The sequence below is a fragment of the Rhododendron vialii genome, chromosome 4a (genome assembly GCF_030253575.1).
Source record: "Rhododendron vialii isolate Sample 1 chromosome 4a, ASM3025357v1".
Lineage (NCBI taxonomy): Eukaryota > Viridiplantae > Streptophyta > Magnoliopsida > Ericales > Ericaceae > Rhododendron > Rhododendron vialii.
In genome coordinates, this window is record NC_080560.1 from 7,629,280 (window position 1) to 7,647,816 (window position 18,537).

Genomic DNA, 18,537 nt, shown 5'->3' on the forward strand with positions numbered 1-18,537 from the left:
AATATCATTGACTTCCAATTTCAGAAAATATTTATCATAATAATGTAGAGAAAAGATGTATTTTCAAGCTTTCCAAATCTGGGGCCATGGCTAGCTATGTAGAGACCCGTATTTATTTTAATAATTTTAATGCGAAATTATACTATGAAATGTGAAATATGATGTGAATATGAGATTTGGGGTCAATGTGGTAAGGTTGTTAGTGGAGGGGTGTGAGTGTGATTGGTGTTGGTGCTAGTATAAATAGGTGGGGGTGTGTGTGTAGAGAAGAAAAATCCTTTTTTTTCTTTTTCTTTTTCTCTCTCTCTCCACTCTCCCGGCCGGCTCTCTCTCACCTCTCCTCCAAACTTCTCTCTTTGATTTCATCTCCATAGAAAGAGATTTTGAAAAAATCCCAAGTATTAAAGTTGTTCTACGCGACGAGAGCTTCCTATCCATCCAAGAAAATTCGTGATCGGAGCACTTCGAAGTTTCCTCCATGTTCGGGCTTGCTTCTAACCTTCGAGATAGGGATCTCCTACCTTCTTTACATGTTTAAGTGTTGGTTAGATGTACAAGAATCAAGTTTGATCATCTATTTGAGTCTTGAATAAACCCATTGTATGCTGAAAATTTCGTGGGTTCTGGTAATCTGCCTTTTGGGGGCCCTTCTGTTAGGAATCAATTTTTAGTGTCTTCATAACTGTTAAAGTACGTTTCAATACGAAGATTTCGGTACCAAGATCATGCAAAACCGATAATCACACAATTAGTTATGAATTTTTGAATACGGGCTGTTTGCTGGATGTGCGAATCTGTGCGTGGCTGTCTTCTTTTAACTTTCTGGGCATGACGAACATTTTGGGTGGCTTTGGGTCTTTTACAGGAGGTGCATATTTAAGTTAAGAAGAGATTGGCGTTGGAATCAATTAATTTGGTTAAGTGTACAATTTTTGGTGAATTTCTAAAGCTGGGTTGGTTGATAGGTGCGAAAATGGTTGCGAAACTATTTTTCTTTTGATTGTTGGGTTAATCTCCTCTCGTTTCTGAACCTGGTATTTTTACTGAGTGTAGGGCTTGTCGTGGTGCAACTTTTAGCTTTAGTTTCACTATTTTTGGGTTTAAGATGAGAGAGTTATGATTTTTCAATCAATTTTACTTATTTCCGCGTAGAATCTGACAGCACCGGCGGACTTGGTAAAATGGCCATAACTTCTAGCTCGGGACTCGAAATGATGCACCGTTTGTTTTGTTAGAAACTAGACATATAAAGCTTTCCAATGATACATCCCATGCATCATGGGTATGTCCGAGTGATAACAGATTTGCATCCAAAACTGACCCAAATTCTGCTTTGCACCAGTTTCACTGCTACGCTGAGCTATAATCGCAAGGCCATAGTAAGGTTATCCGAACTTCGTTTTTGATGTATTGACCTATGGATCGAAGAAAAAGAAGTATACTTTTCAATGGTTCAAGTGTCGTCCTTGAATTAGCGTTGTTTAATTGGATATAGTCTAATGTAAAGGATTAACTTTGCCAATTTGACATGTGGGGATACAATGGATTGATTTAGATGATTAGGTGTTGGATTAAAGAGAACTTGTGGTGTATAAGAGATATGCATTGTTGGTGTATTGACATTGATGTTGTTCGATACTTAGAGAAAAATAAACAGTTTTTCTTCTTTATGTGCTGTATCCATGGGGTTGGTTTAGTGTGCGTGTTTTGGTATGTGGGTTCAATTTAAGAGATTTGAAAAGTTGATTTAGTTAAAAATGGCATGTTTTAGTAAATGAATCGGTAAAGAGAAATTGGTCGTTCGAGAACCTAAGGTATATCTAAGTCTTTAAAAATAAAAACGTGATAACAGAAAATGATATTGGTAATGGTAAGCCCAGAATCTAAGTAAAAGGTGTGTGAGAGTATGTGTGTGAGTGAGCTTCTTGATGTCCGGCGTGATTAAAGTGTCATGTGTATTGATGTGTGGATATGCAAGCGAATGCCTTGGTGTTAATGTTATTTAATTGATGAAGATATGTGGTGGATTTACTACATGAAAGAGTTGGACTTGGGGTGTTCTTATTGTTATAATCGTGAAGATGGTATTATTTATGCATAGTTATTCTTTGAGTTGGTTTGATCGATGTGTTTTGTAGTACATCGAGACTGGGAAAAAGCGCTTGATGTTGATGTTATCTGATTGATGAGATAAATTGATTGTAGTCCAAGGGTTGTACTGGGGAAGTACTGCAACGCAAGGGGTGGTAACGCAGAAATCCAACTATTGGGTTGTATTTACTGCTACGCAAGGGGTGGTAATGCAGATGGCAACGCAAGGGGTGGAAATGCCGAAACTTAACCATTGGGTGATGTTTACTGTAACGCAAGGGGTGGAAATACAGAAGGTTGTGAGTATTGGTATGTTGACTTAGAATGTGAAATTTTGGCGAAACGAAGTATTCATGTGAGAAACTATGAACTTTTAACCTGAGTTGGTGTCCTAGATGGTTTGAAGTGTCGATGCTTGCTTTCTTCCTTCTTGTAGACTTCCTAAATTTGATTGGCTTGATAAATTGGGATTTGTGTGGTAATTTAATTGGTATGGAAACGTGTTAAGTTTGATGCCGTAGATGTGATAGTATCTATTGTGAAAGAGTTACATTGGTATTGTAGTTTAAACTTATAATGGTAAACTCGAGATTTGACTGAACGGTATGTATGTGCGTATAGGTGGATAATTTACTCTTGTTGATGACGAGAGGAAAACGAAAAGACAGAATAAAAAGTGACACGAGGGAGGACACTATAAAACTTAAGTTTGAAAAGATTAAATTAGGTGGATGTGTGAGTTCTTTGATGACACATTGAGGTTAATGTCTTTGTGCACATTGTATTTCACTTCTTTGTGTGTAGTGTGTCAACTTAGATGCAAGTGTGACCAGTGAAGTGGGATAAGAAAGACAAATTGGTTGGTTAAAGAATCCGGAGTGTCTCTCCGTCACTGGAATGAAACGTAGGAGTATGTTTTGAGTTTGGGGAATGAACCTGAGTTTATTTAAGATAGAAGTGGGTGCATGTGTAGTTGAGAGTGTCAGTATTTGAGAATTGAAGTTAAATATTCTTTTCTATATGAGTATGGTTTTCTTTGTGTTCCACTTTTTAGACAAAACAAATATGCTTTTGGAAAATGTTTTTCCTTGAGGTCTGTCTTCACTTCTGCATATAATTTAGGTATGGATATCTCTACGAGCTAGTGTAGCTCACCCTATCCTTTCAGGTACTCGCCATGACACTTAGCTTGGATTGCATGGAGTGCACATTGAGACGTCTCTTGAGAGCTTCATTGGGATCATTAAGGAGTTGTTTTTCATCTAGTCTAATTCACGCTGTGTACTTTACCCGCAATTGAATGTTGTACCTTTTGTTTGAACATATGTAATGCTATGTATAAACTCCTCTCTTTAATAATTGTGAAGCCCTTTTAATGGAATACGTTTGGGAGACTTTATGTTTTAAAAAAAAAAATTTAGAGAGAAGAAGAAGAAGAGACTTCGATTCTTTGTTTGGATTGGCTTGACATTTAATGGTAAATATAGTTGAGAAAAAGACTTTTGTTGTAGAAAATATATTATTATTTTAGTTGAAAATCGAGGGCGTGACAAGCTACAAGGTCATTACATGTGGTTCTTCTCTCAGAAATATTGTTGGAAAGCTTTTCAACATCCAAATGCGGAAGTTGACGACAACATAGTATTCACACTCAAAACTTGTTCAAAGCTGCTGTAGAACATTAACCATGCCCTCAATAACATTAATAGAATATCATTCACTATCATTTCAAAATGCATTTATCTTACAAAATGGAGATATTGCGAGGAGGAGGGGACGTTGGTAACTTTAGCATGCCAAGGTGTTAATCAAGGAAGGTTTGTGTGATTTCAAAAAATAGAAGGAATGCGAAGGGGCTGACAATTCGACGTACGGCGACCAATAGAATGGCCCACAAGTGATGGGATTTGTGGAAATTCTAGATAATCCCAAAGCGTTTTTGACTCACTTGTGGAAATTTTTATTTCTGAAAATTCTTAAATATGACAGCCTCTTTTGGCACATTTCTAGAAAATTGCAACATCATGACCTTCGTCCCACCCTTTCATAAGACTCCAAATGGACGGCCGGAGGCTGAACCACAGCATCTCCCAATTCTTAATTTCAACCGCTCAATCTGGAGACACCTATGAAAAGAATATTTAGTGTGAAATCAATTTGGTCAAACATTGATAGAAAAATGAGTTTCTCATATATTTTTGCACAGCAAATACAATTTTACACTTGAACAATACATTTGACAAAATAGAACACGATTCATATATTTACATGTGTATCCAAGTCCAAGCAAGCAAATTCTTAAAATATTTTTTTGCATACGATTTCTACGAATTGAACTACTCGGGCAGGCCAATGCTTTAGAACTCTGTTAGGACATACAAAATTGATGGTGGAGGGATTTTGAGAGAAAGGGTAAGGAAGTAAAAGCAAAAATCAATGTCCTCTTCTTCAAATCCGCAGAATTTAATTTATCTTCTTTGGACAATTGTGCACACTAACTTGTGCCCAAGACCGCATGTACTAGTATACAAGAGTGTGCCACTAGATATTTCCCTCAAATTCTACACGTCCAAACAAAGACTTGCACCAATGACGCGACTAGAATTAATTATGTGGTTGTACTCCAATTGAGAACTCAAACCACGCAGCCCAACAAGAGTCTCCTAACCAAATCTCTCTCTATTTCTTTCCTACCCTTATTTCTCTCTCCCATCCCATTGCTTCAATTCAAAGCCCTTGCCCTGCTTTAGCACGCGACAAAATAAGTTCCTCACAATAGCACAATTTTGTTGTAGTGATTAAGCTTGAAGCTTCTTTATAGAAATGTGTCATGCTATGAACACTTACAGGAAACACAACCAAGGAATAATTAGTGTCGAGGGCCTTTAATTATGTGACAAATGAAATTGGGTACTGGCGATTTAGAATTATTCCAAGTACGAGTCAATTTAACTTCTACTGTTGCCAGGGTGGTAATTTTGTCTAATTAATAATCCATGAAAAACATGGATTATTTTAGAATTGATATCATATTCGAAAAATTAGTTGGTAAGGTAATAAATGAGGCGTTGCAAATAAAAGGTATAAAATGAAGTGATTGCTGCAATTTATTAAATGAGAGATAAATTTTTGAGAGAGAAAGAGAGAAAATTTATTAATAAGAGCAAAATGGGTCATCCAACCAATTTAAGGTTGCGAACAAAAGTATTTAAACTCACTAGGATGGACCTTTACACATCGGGAACCATTGCAGATCAAAACTAGAGATCGGGGACCATCATATCGAAAAGAAAAATTAGTTGGTACTTGCGGAGAAATTTTCGGGAGGGGCCTCCCTAGTAGGGGTGAGAAAAAAACCGCCGATCCGCAAATTCGGTCCAAATCAATCCAAACCGCATAGTTTGGTTCGGTTTTTTAGTAGTGTGGTTTGGCTCCAGTTTCAAAAAATTATGAACCGTGTTCAATGGTTTGGTTTATGGATTTATGTTAACGATTTCGATTCAATCCAATCCGAACCATATGTATGTGTGCATATGTGTGTGTATATGTATTGATATATACACGATTTAGATACACCAAATAAAACTAGCCTAAGCCATAGTCAATTAATTTTCTAATCTAATACTCTAAATTTGTATGATAAAACTATATTCCTATTCTATCTAAATCCAACGTAATAAACATAAATTGGCAAATTGCATTCATCTCTTTATTGTCCGATCAATAATAGGCACTTTTTGTTAGCCACTATTTTCTCTCTTAATAGTTCTTTCTCTACTATATTCCTTACATAAGAAAAGTATTGGTTTTAGTACAAATAATGATTGATTTAATATCTTTCAGTACACAATTTAAATAGTTTATGAAGATAGATATTTCAGTTTCATGTGAACAGTGATCAAAACCGGAACCGAACCGTATTTTTATGGTTTGGATTGATTTGGTTCACTGCATTCTATAGATTGGTTTGGTTCTCTAAATTCACAATTCGTATGTATTGATTTGGTTCTTGGTTTACTATAAAACTAAACCAATCCGAACCATGCTCACCCCTACTCCCCAGAGCCCACCAGATTTGTGGAAATTCTTGATATTCCCAAAGCGTTTTTTGATGGAGTCCCAAAATAGTTTCATTGATATCATTGATAGAAATCAAACTTCTCATTAGGGGTGAGTATGGTTCGAATTGGTTCGAATTTATTGTAAACTAATAACCAAATCAATACCTACAGATTGTCAATTTAGAGAACAAAACCAATCCATAGAATGCATAGAACCAAATCAATCCAAACCATAAAATTCAGGTTCTGTTCTGGTTTTGACCGCGGTTTGCATGAAATTGAGATATCTATCTTCATAAAGTATTTAAATTGAGTACTGAGAGACATTAAATCAATCATTATTTGTATTAAAACCAATTCTGTTTTTATGTAAGGAATATATAGTAAAGAAAGAACTATTAAGAGAGAAAATAGTGGCTAACAAACAGTACCTATTAATTGACCGAGAAATAAAGAGATGAATGCAATTTGCCAATTTATGTTTATTACATTCGATTTAGATAGAATAGAGTTGAGTTTTGTTCACTCTTCATTTAAGAGGGTGAACATTATTCTTCTTCCTATTAGTTGAAACAGCCAGTTGAGATTGCTCAACTCCGTAAAGAGCCGCTTTCAGCAACTCCGTAAATAAATTTCTCTGTTATAGAGAAAGGCATTTCAATCTTTACAAATCTGGGGTCATGGCTATAAGGACTTCCTTTGGTCCCAAATCTGGTGGGGTCACTGCTATAGGGACTTCCTTTGGTCAAGATTTTTGGAAATTCTTGCTAATCCGAAAGCGTGTTTGACTGACAGACTACTCCATCGGACCCTTTCAAACTTGACTCTGTGGGTTTCATAATTAACACTTCCAAATTAATTCCGACCGTTTATTGTGTAGACACCTGTGAAATGAACTTCGGTGTGAAATCAATTTAATCGAACATTAATCGATAGAACAGTGAACTTTTCATATATTTTTGGACAACAAATTTGATTTTACAATTGAATCGTACATTCAACGAAATAGAACACGATTCATCGATCTGCATGTCTATCCAAGTCCAATCAAAGCTAATTACTTTTTTTTTTTAAAATTCCTACAACGAATATAAAATAAAATGCTCGAAACAATGCTTTAGAACTCACAAAATTGAGTTTGGAGGAACTTTGAGAGATAAGGTAAGGAAGGAAATGCCAAAATCAATGTCTTCATCTTCGAGCCCACAGAATTTAAGAGTAAGTTTCCCAAACGAGCTAAAGGGGCTTTAGCCCTAAAAAATAAAGATTTCGACACAGATCATTCTCCCCACATACATCAATTTTTGGAGCTAAAGGATCATTCTACTCACCCTAATTTTTTCCTTGGATAATTCCACATACCCGGCCATGACCGCATGCACTAGTATACAAGTCTACCTCTAGATATTTCCCTCAAATTCTAAACGTTCCAAACAAAGACTAGAATTACGTTCCTGCTTATATAAGTTCGAACATACTCCAATTGAGAACTCAAACCACACACCAACATGAGTCTCTTAACCAAATGTCTCTCTATTTCTCTCCTACCCTTATTTCTCTCTCTCATCCCATTGCTTCAATTCAAAGCCCTTGCCCTTGACAAAACATCATCCCTTAGTCTTGTTAACAACATTAATGTTGCTTGCAACGAGACTGATTTCCATGCATTATTGGCCTTGAAGTCAAATATTCTCCTAGAATATCAACAAGCCTTGAGATCATGGAATGGGTCTCTCCATTTCTGTCACTGGGATGGTGTCCAATGCAGTCGTCAACATGAACGAGTCACCGCTATAGACCTAACGTCTAGAGGTCTAGTGGGTTCTCTGTCTCCTTATATCGGAAACCTCAGCTTTCTACGAGAGCTTAGCCTCGGAAACAACACTTTTACAGGTGCAATTCCAACTGAACTCGGTAGTCTTTTCAGGCTCGAGAAACTGAATTTGAGCATTAACGGTTTCGAAAGCAAAATTCCAACAAGCCTATCACGTTGCTCCAATCTCAGGTACCTTACTATAACCCAGAATAAGCTAGTTGGAGAATTCCCAAAAGAACTGGCTTATTCAATGTCGAGACTCCGATCACTCTACATTAGTAAGAACAATTTGACCGGAGGGATTCCTCCGTCAATTGGGAATCTTACTTCTCTGGTAAAATTTATGGCCTCTTTCAATCCTTTTGGAGGAAGTATTCCAAATGATTTGGGTCAATTGAAAAATTTAAGAGTATTATGGTTGGGTGCCACTCAAATTTCAGGTACCATCCCTCCTTCCTTATACAACTTATCGTCGCTAGTTTGGTTATCAGTGCTTGATAATCGACTTTGGGGTAGTCTACCGCCGACATTCGGTGTCATGTTCCCTCACCTTGAGACCCTTCAGCTATGGGGCAACCAATTTAACGGCCCAATTCCGCTTTCAATATCCAACTCTTCGCAGTTGGAACAACTAGAATTGGAATATAACAATTTCGCTGGAAAAGTAAGAAACGATTTTGGAAACTTGCAAAATCTCTTTAATATAAATATTGGTCATAACAATTTTGAAACTAAGGGATCTGATGGACTTGCCTTTCTTAGTTCTTTGACCAATTGTAGCAACTTGATGGTGGTACAGTTGGAGAATGGCCAATTCGGAGGGGTACTACCGGATTCTGTGGGCAATCTATCGACCTCTGTCTTTTACTTGGTACTAGGTCTAAATCAATTGTATGGATCTATTCCTTCAACAATAGGAAACCTCGTGAATCTTGAAACCTTAGCTCTAGATCATAACCTATTCACAGGCCCGATTCCCGGTAGCACAGGTTATCTGCATAAGTTGAAAATATTGGACTTTTCAAGCAACAGTATCTCGGGTAAAATTCCGAACTCTATCGGGAATTTGTCATTGCCGCTTAATCTTTACTTGGAGAAAAACAGACTAGACGGGACCATAACCTTGAATCTCGGCAAATGTCAGAATTTGTTAGAGTTGACACTTTCTGATAATAACCTTAATGGGAGCCTACCAAGGCAACTTTTGACGGTCACTTCTTTGTCAATTAGATTGGATCTAGCTCGCAACCGTTTATCTGGAACCTTGCCACTTGAAGTTGAAAACCTCAAAAGTTTAGCAGAAATCGATATTTCTGAGAATAGTTTGTATGGTGCAATTCCTGGGACTCTTGGTGGCTGTAGTAGCCTTGAAAACTTGTATTTGCAGCAAAATTCCTTTCAAGGATCTATTCCTTCCTCAATGGAAACCTTGAGAGGTATTCAGAATTTGGACCTTTCTCACAACAATTTATTCGGTCAAATTCCGAGATTTTTAGAGACATTAGCCCTGAAGAGTCTCAATTTGTCTTTCAATAATTTCGAAGGAGAGTTACCAATGAAGGGCATTTTTACAAATGCAAGTGCAATATCAGTTGCCGGAAACTATAGGCTTTGTGGTGGCATTTCCGAACTACGACTACCTCAGTGCACCACGAAAAGATCAAGAAATAGGAAGTTTCTTTCACGGACATTAGGAATCACGGTAGCTTCGATACTTGTTGGTGTAATCGTAGTGTCGTCTTTCATCATATGTTTGTTCAAGAAAAAAAGAATGACCAAACCTACAATTTCATTGTTGAAAGATCCATTCTTGAAAGTCTCTTATGGAGAACTTCTCAAAGCAACTGAAGGTTTCTCTTCGACGAATCTGCTTGGTTTTGGTAGTTTCGGTTGTGTGTATAAAGGTGTTATTGAACAAAACAAGGAGTTAGTTGTTGCAGTCAAAGTACTTGACCTTCAAACTCGTGGCGCTACCAAGAGTTTCATGGCAGAGTGCGAAGCCTTAAGGAATATTCGACACCGAAACCTCGTTTCGATCATAACCTCTTGTTCTAGCACAGATTTTCAAGGGAACGAGTTTAAAGCTCTAGTTTACGAGTTCATGCCAAATGGAAGTCTAGATAATTGGTTGCATCCAATTCCAAGTTCAAATTGTCATGCGGGATGTGAGTTTGTGGGTCTCAATCTTCTGCAAAGAATAGACATTGCGATTGATGTAGCTTGTGCTCTCGATTATCTTCACCATCAATGCGGAAGGCCAATTATTCACTGCGATTTAAAGCCGAGTAATATCCTTCTTGACGGTGACATGGTTGCTCATGTTGGAGATTTCGGTCTAGCTAGATTTCGTGAAGAGTTCTCCACTCCAAGTACCAGTAGTTCAACTGCAGTAAGGGGAACCATTGGATATGCAGCTCCAGGTACTTTAAATCTTTCTCTTCCACTATTTACACTCGAAATTCCGGCACAAAGGGAGGTTAGACACTGCGAAACGATTGAATTAACATTGGGTTTTGATCTGTCCATGCCATTCAAGATGTCGAATTTGTTATTGTTAATTATCTTGAAACAAATCACACTCAATTGTTTCATATTGGAATGACGATGGTAAAATAAGTAGCTGAAGTATAACTTTGCATGTTAGTGTAAAATTTACACTGTAAATGTACTAGTTTTATCTTAGAAAACCCAGCATTGTGTACTGAAAGCAAGTTTTCTCTTTCTTAATTTCCGTATCACTTCTGCTATCCGAATAGTGATCCTTTTGCGTTGATGTTTGAACTTCACGAGTTACAGAGTATGGATTGGGAAGCGAGATGTCAACTAGCGGAGATGTTTATAGTTACGGGATCTTGTTGTTGGAGATGATAACAAGGAAGAGACCTACTGACATAATGTTTGAGGGAGACCTTAATCTTTGTAAATTTACAAGGATTGCCTTGCCTCAACGTGTAATGCAGATTGTAGACCCTATGCTCTTAACTGAGGAGAGAAATGGCAGCAAAATGATGGAGTATCTGATTTCCATTTTAGAAATAGGACTAGCATGCTCCACAGAATCCCCAAAAGACCGAATGAGCATCGATATCGTACTCCGTGAGCTTCATTTGGTCAAGAACAATATTTTGAAGGTAAGGAATTGAAAATCTTAGTCAATACTTTTGTAAATTCGTCTTTCCATGGTTTTAAACCATCACTTCTTTTCTGACATTGTCCATAATCCTTCATGGATTACCTTGCCAGGCCAACATGGAAATCTCGACAATGTTGATAACTCAAGGTGTTCGAGCAAGCATACGCACACCTTGAATAATATGAGGGGACCAATCCCACTTCCATTAGACAATGTTGGAAGCAAGCAAGAATCTAATCACCTTGGCAATGTCCGCCATGAATCAATTTGGTTTTTGTTGTGACCAATAATGCTTTCATTGTAAACTTGACGAATTATATGTTAGGACCACATAACCAATATTTCGTATATTTCCAAGTATGTCTTCGACTTCTCTTAACCGGTTGGGTACGTCTCGTTTATATTTGCTTACTTTTTCGAATCCTATTGGCGCATTTACTGTACCAGCTTTTCAATTTGAACCAAAAAGGCAAGTATAGTATATTGCTATTTTGGTTTGTTCAGTTATCTTTCTTTTTTCTTCTTTTTTGAATCCATTCCTCGAGATGAACTGGAAAAGTATAGACATTCGCCAAAAATGTAAAAAATATAAACAAAAGAAGAAAATGAAAGATGAGCTGAGAACAAAAGAAGAAAGAAAGAAGAGATAGTCCAAAATGGTGTTTTAGGCTTGTCATGAGACCAAGACCGGCCACCTTCACTTTTAGGACTGCCAACATCCATCCATGCAACTTTATTAGAGCTTCTCCAACCATACCTTCATATCTTCGAAATGAAGAATCATCTCACGCCAACCGAGCTTCATTTGGGTTCTTCAATTCGCTGCCATGGTTGAAGAATCACCCAATAAGCCAATCTTTTTCCAGCCTCACATAACACTAAGAGAATGAAAGACGACCTAGGCACATTGGGGGAGAACCAGACTAGGCTGCACCGAGTCACTGGAGCCGACACCTTCCTAATAGTTTCCCAAGCAGTTCTTACACTGAATTCCCCAGAAGCACGCAAAGTCCACGCCGCTCTGTCTTCCACAAATTTAGAGTTAGACATGAAGCTAGCAGGGATTAGGCTTATTTTCTCCTGGGTTATTGCATTTCGTCTCCTTGGCCACCTCAGAGAGACTTGGGAAATAATAGATCGAATCAACCTTAGCAAGAGCGGATTCGCCTGCCTTGTAGCGACGACCCTTCCACTTGGCACCATCAGATCACTTGAGTATTATGGCGGCGAACTCAATGGAGTTACCAACTATTTCCTATTCTCCTCTTGATATCGGTGTCCGAAAAGTATGACTCAAGCCCACTACTGATTGCCCAAAAATTAAAACTACCTGAGCAATTTTGATGTACTTAAATATATATCAACAATAATTCTCAAACTGATTGGGCAAAAAGAAAAGAAATCCTCTTATCTGTCTTAACTAGATATCCCCCGTTTCCAAAACTCTGTCACATACCTCAACAAATTTTCAGCCATGAGATCGATCAAACTTAGAAATTCATACATTTTTCAGATTTGGATTATATGGCGTCAGCGCAAGTATTCGTGCATTATGAGTCAGGTAGGTGACAACATTTTTTTGACAACAGGCATTGGGGTCAGCTTACGCACACCTCGATTAATCTCTAAAAGACCAATATCGTAGTCACTAGCGCAGGCCATTTAGAGCCGGGAAGGCAATGGGTAATGGAGGACTAAATGGCATGATTCTATTGCTTGGCATCAAACTGCATGATATATATGATATATAGCTCAATAATTAAGAAACTTACATTGGATTAAGAGTCAGAGAAGAAAGATCAGATTCGGAAGCGGCAACATCCCCACGCCTCCATTCCTGCTGGAGAGCCTTCAATGCATTGTCCAAACTGTTACTACCATTTTGCTAAAGTCAGAGCAACCCCATGAAAATGTCTCTCCTCCCAAATCCGAATTTATTTTGGGTGTTTTTTGTTGGAGATTTTTCAAAATAAAAAAGGTTGCGGGAGGTTATTTGTGAAAAAGTGCGACACCTTTTCACATGGGGTATGACTTTGTGTGAATAGTTATAACACCTATTAACTTAGGCTGTGATTATTAGAATGGCGTGTGATTATTAGGATGAGGTGTGATTGTTAGGAAGGGATGTGATACATGGGGGTGCCTCCAAGAGGCAGGACCCTTCCTAATTAATTATTTTCTTGAAAGGGTGCCTACTAAAAGGCATGATCCTTTCTATTGATTAATTGTCTTCAAACAACATACCCTCTCTAATGTGTGTTTATTAAAGACACAACTTTTCACGTAAGGGTGCCTAGCTATAAGTCTATAAATAGGCCATTGGTTAAGTCATTCGATACACTAAAAAAAATCCAGAAACTCTCCCTCTCTCTAACTCGTTGTTTTCTATGTTGTTATTCCGTTATTTTGCAGAAACGAAATTAACAGTCCTTGGTTCAGTTGATTCTCTTAGGCTCGGTATTCTGTTTGTCCTTCGTTTATGCAGATGCAGGCAGAAGATCATTGATCGGACTTCGTTTTATCCTCTGAACAGATTCACTATAACCCGGTGCACACCAATTGGTGGGAGCGAATGGTATTTTCGGAAAGCGACGTCGTAACATGACTCGAAGCGGTTTCCATCAGATTGTTCAAAGTTTCAGAAGGCTCCAGATTTTGAAGGTTCCAGTTTTGCACCAACATTTTTTTCGGTGGGTAGGTGGAGATAGAAAGTGATTGATTGACAATGATTTGATCCCCAAATCTTGAGTACTTGATATCATACTATGATACTATGATTTGTCAGTAACTAAACTATTTGGTTGGCTTTAATAGTTGATGTATTCAAAATCAAAATCTTATCTCCTATGTCTCTCTCGAAGTAGGAATTCATTCCCTTTTAATTGGCTGTATAAAGAGTGATATTACCCCTCCTTATTGTTGTTGGTATGACTATCAGGAGTATCCGGACTAGCTTACGTGCACTGTGATTAAATATGTTTCCGGTATGGTCATCATCCAAAAAATTACTTCTTATGGCCTAAGAGTTGAACCATGGACAATTGTTGGGGGAGAAACACTCACCAACCACCCGAACTAATCCTCAGGGTTATGGATGCTTATTTACCGTCTGATAACACACGATGTTTTGATCGGTCATATTACAGAGAAACCCCAAACCTAGCCCCAGAGCTTTAAATATTAACTAAATTTGGCAGGCACATCACTCTGGCCAATAGATGTGCATCAGAAAATAAGATGCCTTTAATCCAATGGTTTTAATGTGAGATTGAGCCAAAATGGCACCAAACTGGTGCAACACTACATTACCTTCTTTGTTTTTTTTGACTTTTTAACATCGTAACAAACCATAAAATGATTTTCGCAAACTAAAGGAAGAAAAGTCTTTTTTGGTGGTTCATCCGACTTTTGGACAACTACTCTATTCCCATGGGGCTCAGTGCTATCTATTTTTTTGACGTTTTCTGCTCGTCAGATTATAAACTTTCTCCATTTTGACAACAACAAAAAAAACAAACTAAAGCAAGAAAAATGCCCTTAAAAGTTACATGTCCTTTTCTTGAAAAATTAGTGCCCACACAATGGAACATACTCATGTGCGTATTAATTGAAAATCCCAGCAAACTTCTTGACTCTAATCCCCACACTGAAGAACACCACTCCTCCAAGTACAAACTTTCAACAGTATATATGTACATATCAGAAGGTTGGGGGGGGAGAGAAAACAGAGGAGATGGCCCACACTAATGCAACATTGTGGGTTATTTTAACCCAATTTCTATTGCTAGTTTTTGTTGAAGGAAAAAATAAGGTTCCAGCAATTATAGTGTTTGGAGACTCATCAGTTGATGCAGGAAACAACAACCAGATTCCAACCATTGCTAGGAGCAATTTTGAGCCTAACGGCCGTGACTTCGACGGTGGCTGGCCAACGGGCCATTTCTCCAAAGGCCTGATTCCGACTGATTTTATCTCCGAGGCACTTGGTCTTAGAACAATTGTGCCAGCCTATCTGGATCCGGTATACAGCATAAAGGATTTCGCTGTTGGAGTCACGTTTGCGTCAGCTAGAATTGGCTATGACAATGCAACTTCTGATGTGCTAGTGAGTTGCTAGTTATTTGAATCATAGTGTTATTTGTAGCTTATTATGTTCAGATTCCCATGTTTAACTAAGCAATAGATGTGCCAATAAAAACCATGGTGCTGGGACTTCCACTTTTAAACTTTAGTATAATTGCCTTCTAGCAAAAACAAAGTACCCACACAAGTAGTTTATTTTTTTATTTAAAAATTACACGTCTTTCCAGAGTGGGCAAATTTTTTGGGACGGAGGAAGTACTAAATTATAATTCTTTTATAACCTCGTGCCCTTTGTTTTCAAGCCCATTATTGCTTATTACAAACACATCTTTAAACACAATGTACCTAATCCATTTGTACCATCTATATGCTTTCATTGCAGTCAGTTATACCCCTATGGAAGGAACTAGAGTACTACAAGGACTACCAAAAGAAATTGAAAGCCTATCTTGGTGAAGGCAAGGCCAAGCAAACCCTAGCTCAAGCACCATATGTGATGAGCTTAGGGACAAATGACTTCTTGGAAAACTACTACACACTCCCCGACAGGTGGTCGCAATATAACATTGATCAGTACCAAGTTTTCCTCATCGGAATCGCCAAGAAATTTATCGAGAACCTCTATGGGTTGGGGGCTAGAATAATATCCCTTGGCGGGCTTCCACCAATGGGGTGTTTGCCGTTGGAGAGAACGACAAATTTCATGGGCGGAAATGAGTGTATGCAGAGTTACAACATTGTGGCTATGGCTTTTAATGCTAGGTTGACAAGTTCGGTGGCCTCTTCTTCTCCTGAGTTGTCTAGGTTGCTTAGACAGGATAAGGAAAGGGCCTACATTCCACATTTCTCTCTTTTAAGTTCTCTCAGTTTGTAGTTCTGTTGCTTATCATTTAATGAATTGATGTCCAAAAATAATACTCCTATATATACCAGAGTAAGTGAATATGAGTCTTTCCATGTTCCAATTTTACTCTGTCACATTTAGATTCCTTACAAGGATTTGTGTTCTGTTTGTAAACTACTTTTCGAAACCATGGCTTGTCGTTGTGTTCAGTTCAGATGGAAAAAGAAGGATCTCATGGAGGGAAAACATGTTGAGGGAAAATTGAAGGAAGAGAGACAATAGTCAGGAAACAAAAATTGAAAGAAGGATCTCATGGCTTGTTGCATTGTCGTTTGCCTTGTGTGTCTAACCAAAAGGAACAAGGAGAAGGACAAACAAGTGCCCATCCGAGACCCAAACCGTTGATTGGCAAGGCGCCAACCAAAGAAACACCCAACGGGACAAAACCAACACCTAAGAGGCCATAATGCCTAGATAAACAAATAAGACACAAAAGGGGTGCAGTCCAACTCCAATAAGGCCTAAAAGCCTAAATACAAGGGGCAAAGTCCAACAAATAAGCCCAAAGGAACCCTTAGACGAAAATTGTAGACCCAACACCAAAGCAGCCGCCGCGAAGCACCAAATCACCGCGAACCAGCCGTAAGCCACCGATCCCAAAAACGATCAGATCCATCACCTGCCACCGCCTAGCAGCCAGCCATAGCAGACCACGCCATCATCGTTGCCGGAATCCGGGGAACTAGCCCCTATTGCTGCCCCAGAACAACCGATGCCACCGCTGCCCCAAGCTGCCGCCACCACAGAACAACCACCACAAACCCCTCCGAAATCCGCCACCTGCAAACAAAGATGCAGATCCCAACCCCCAACACTGTGCCACCAAAAAGGCAAAAACTACTGCTACCGCCGAATACCAAGCCTCCGAAACTCTTGCCGCCTCCCCAAAACCACCACAGATCCGGATCCGGATCCCCCACCAATACTGCACCTAAAAAACCAGCACCGCTGCCACAAATCCACCATCAGCCACCAAAGAAAACTTGCAAAAACAAAAGCCAAAGCCCAGACAACAATACCACCACCCCAACCGCCATGGACACTGCCGCCTCGCAAACAACTAACCTCCACCCAACCCAAACTCCGGCCACCACAACCGAGGAGGGAGAAGCAAAACAAAAGTCGTGTGGTCATATCCCTTCACCCGTTGACCATTAGGCATAAAACCGGAACCCCCAACGGAGGAGCCAGCGGGAGACCAAAGCCGCAAACAAATAAATCAAACATAGTGGCCAACAACACTGCGCCGCCGTTAGGCATGAAGAAGGTCAACCCAAGAGAAGAACCCAGGCAATGAAAACGGCAGGACCAAGAAGATCGAAATGGATGGAACCGCGGCAAGAGCGAGAAGAGAAGACGAAGAGATGTTGCGATCTGGGGAAAGGGGGAGAGTTAGAAAGAGAAGCGAGGGAGAGCGAAGCCTGGGGGGAGGAGGAGGAGGCGCCTCCCTCCCAAGCAGCAGAAACCCTAGCGGCAGTACCCAAACGAAAATCCCCTAGAGAGAGAGAGAGAGAAGGAGAGAATCTTGTTAACATCCTTCTTTATGATTCTGTTGCGTGCGGTTATGTTCCATCACAATGGTTCTGGACAATCATGCAATGTCGAACATGTTCTTTATGCCAACAGTCCTCAACAACAAAAATGGCGACGATATGATTGGATACCTGAGGAGTTGGACAGCTGATGAGGTGAGGGTTATAATTGCACTTGAAAGCAATAACTTGTTGATAAGCTATACATTAAGGCCTCGTTTGATTCAGGGATTAAAAAAGATAGGATTAAGAGTCCCGGAATTAGTTATCCTGGATTATTAACTGTTGCAATTTGATTTGATCCATAATTTGACGTTAGTTGTAAAAAGTCTAGTACTCCGTGTTTTTCATTACGACTCTTTCTCTCTCTCTCTCTCTCTCTCTCTCTCTGTATGTGTGTATGTGTGTATTTACATTTATGTACTGTTCAATATCAATATATGCATAGCCGTATATATCAGCCTATCTTAGAGCATCTCCAGCCTTCACCTATATTTTTTTGTAAATTTGAGTCAAATTTTGGGTAAAAACCCATTTTAGATAGACAAATCTCCAGCTTTCAAACCCAAATTTTATCAAAATATATATACATTTTATTCTTAATGGCATAATGGTAAATAAGGTAAAACAATCAAATCCAAAATGAAGAGACTTGGTATTTTTCTCTCCCCATCTCCGTCTCTCTCTCCCCGAGAATCAAACACAATTTTTTTTTCACACAAAATCCAGAACCGGAGACAACGACAAGAGACAACTCTGAAACTCGTTCATTATCATCATTGGAGACCAGAAGATAACGACAACTCGCGGGGACCCAAGACGGCACAAAGCCACTGCCACTTTCTACATCACCTCTCAGACCGCCGGCCCTCGGCCTGCCGCCACTACCGACGAGGTTCTCTCTCTCCCTCCTCCCT

At 39.0% G+C, this 18,537-nt stretch overlaps 2 protein-coding genes and 1 long non-coding RNA gene across 6 annotated transcripts in view; 2 read left to right on the forward strand and 1 right to left on the reverse strand.

Moving 5' to 3' along the window:
• Positions 1-303: 303 nt before the first annotated feature.
• LOC131322997 (uncharacterized) lies at positions 304-2,388 on the reverse strand. 2 transcript variants are annotated; one of them, XR_009199051.1, is made up of 3 exons: positions 2,315-2,388; positions 2,220-2,263; positions 304-514 (listed from the first exon to the last, which is right to left on the reverse strand). It is a non-coding gene; the product is annotated as an uncharacterized LOC131322997 (long non-coding RNA). The 2 variants fall into 2 exon arrangements; XR_009199050.1 differs by having other exon boundaries at positions 2,220-2,335.
• Positions 2,389-7,592: 5,204 nt separating this feature from the next.
• Positions 7,593-18,537, forward strand: part of LOC131322986 (probable LRR receptor-like serine/threonine-protein kinase At3g47570) — a 48,914-nt gene continuing 37,969 nt past the window's right edge. The window contains exons 1-3 of one of the 3 annotated variants that reach the window (XM_058354598.1): positions 7,613-10,388; positions 10,765-11,099; positions 11,212-11,585. In XM_058354598.1, coding sequence (XP_058210581.1) covers positions 7,661-10,388; positions 10,765-11,099; positions 11,212-11,277 — 3,129 coding nt within the window. In that variant the 5' untranslated portion in view covers positions 7,613-7,660 and the 3' untranslated portion in view covers positions 11,278-11,585. Of the gene's footprint in view, positions 10,389-10,764; positions 11,100-11,211; positions 11,586-18,537 lie in introns of those variants that run through there. The other 2 variants (XM_058354600.1, XM_058354599.1) reach the window with 2 other exon arrangements.
• On the forward strand, positions 14,777-16,216 carry LOC131322991 (GDSL esterase/lipase At2g04570-like). Its single transcript, XM_058354603.1, has 3 exons — positions 14,777-15,206; positions 15,567-16,050; positions 16,182-16,216. The coding sequence occupies exons 1-3, from the start codon at positions 14,835-14,837 to the stop codon at positions 16,199-16,201; spliced, it is 876 nt and encodes a 291-aa protein (XP_058210586.1). The 5' UTR covers positions 14,777-14,834; the 3' UTR covers positions 16,202-16,216.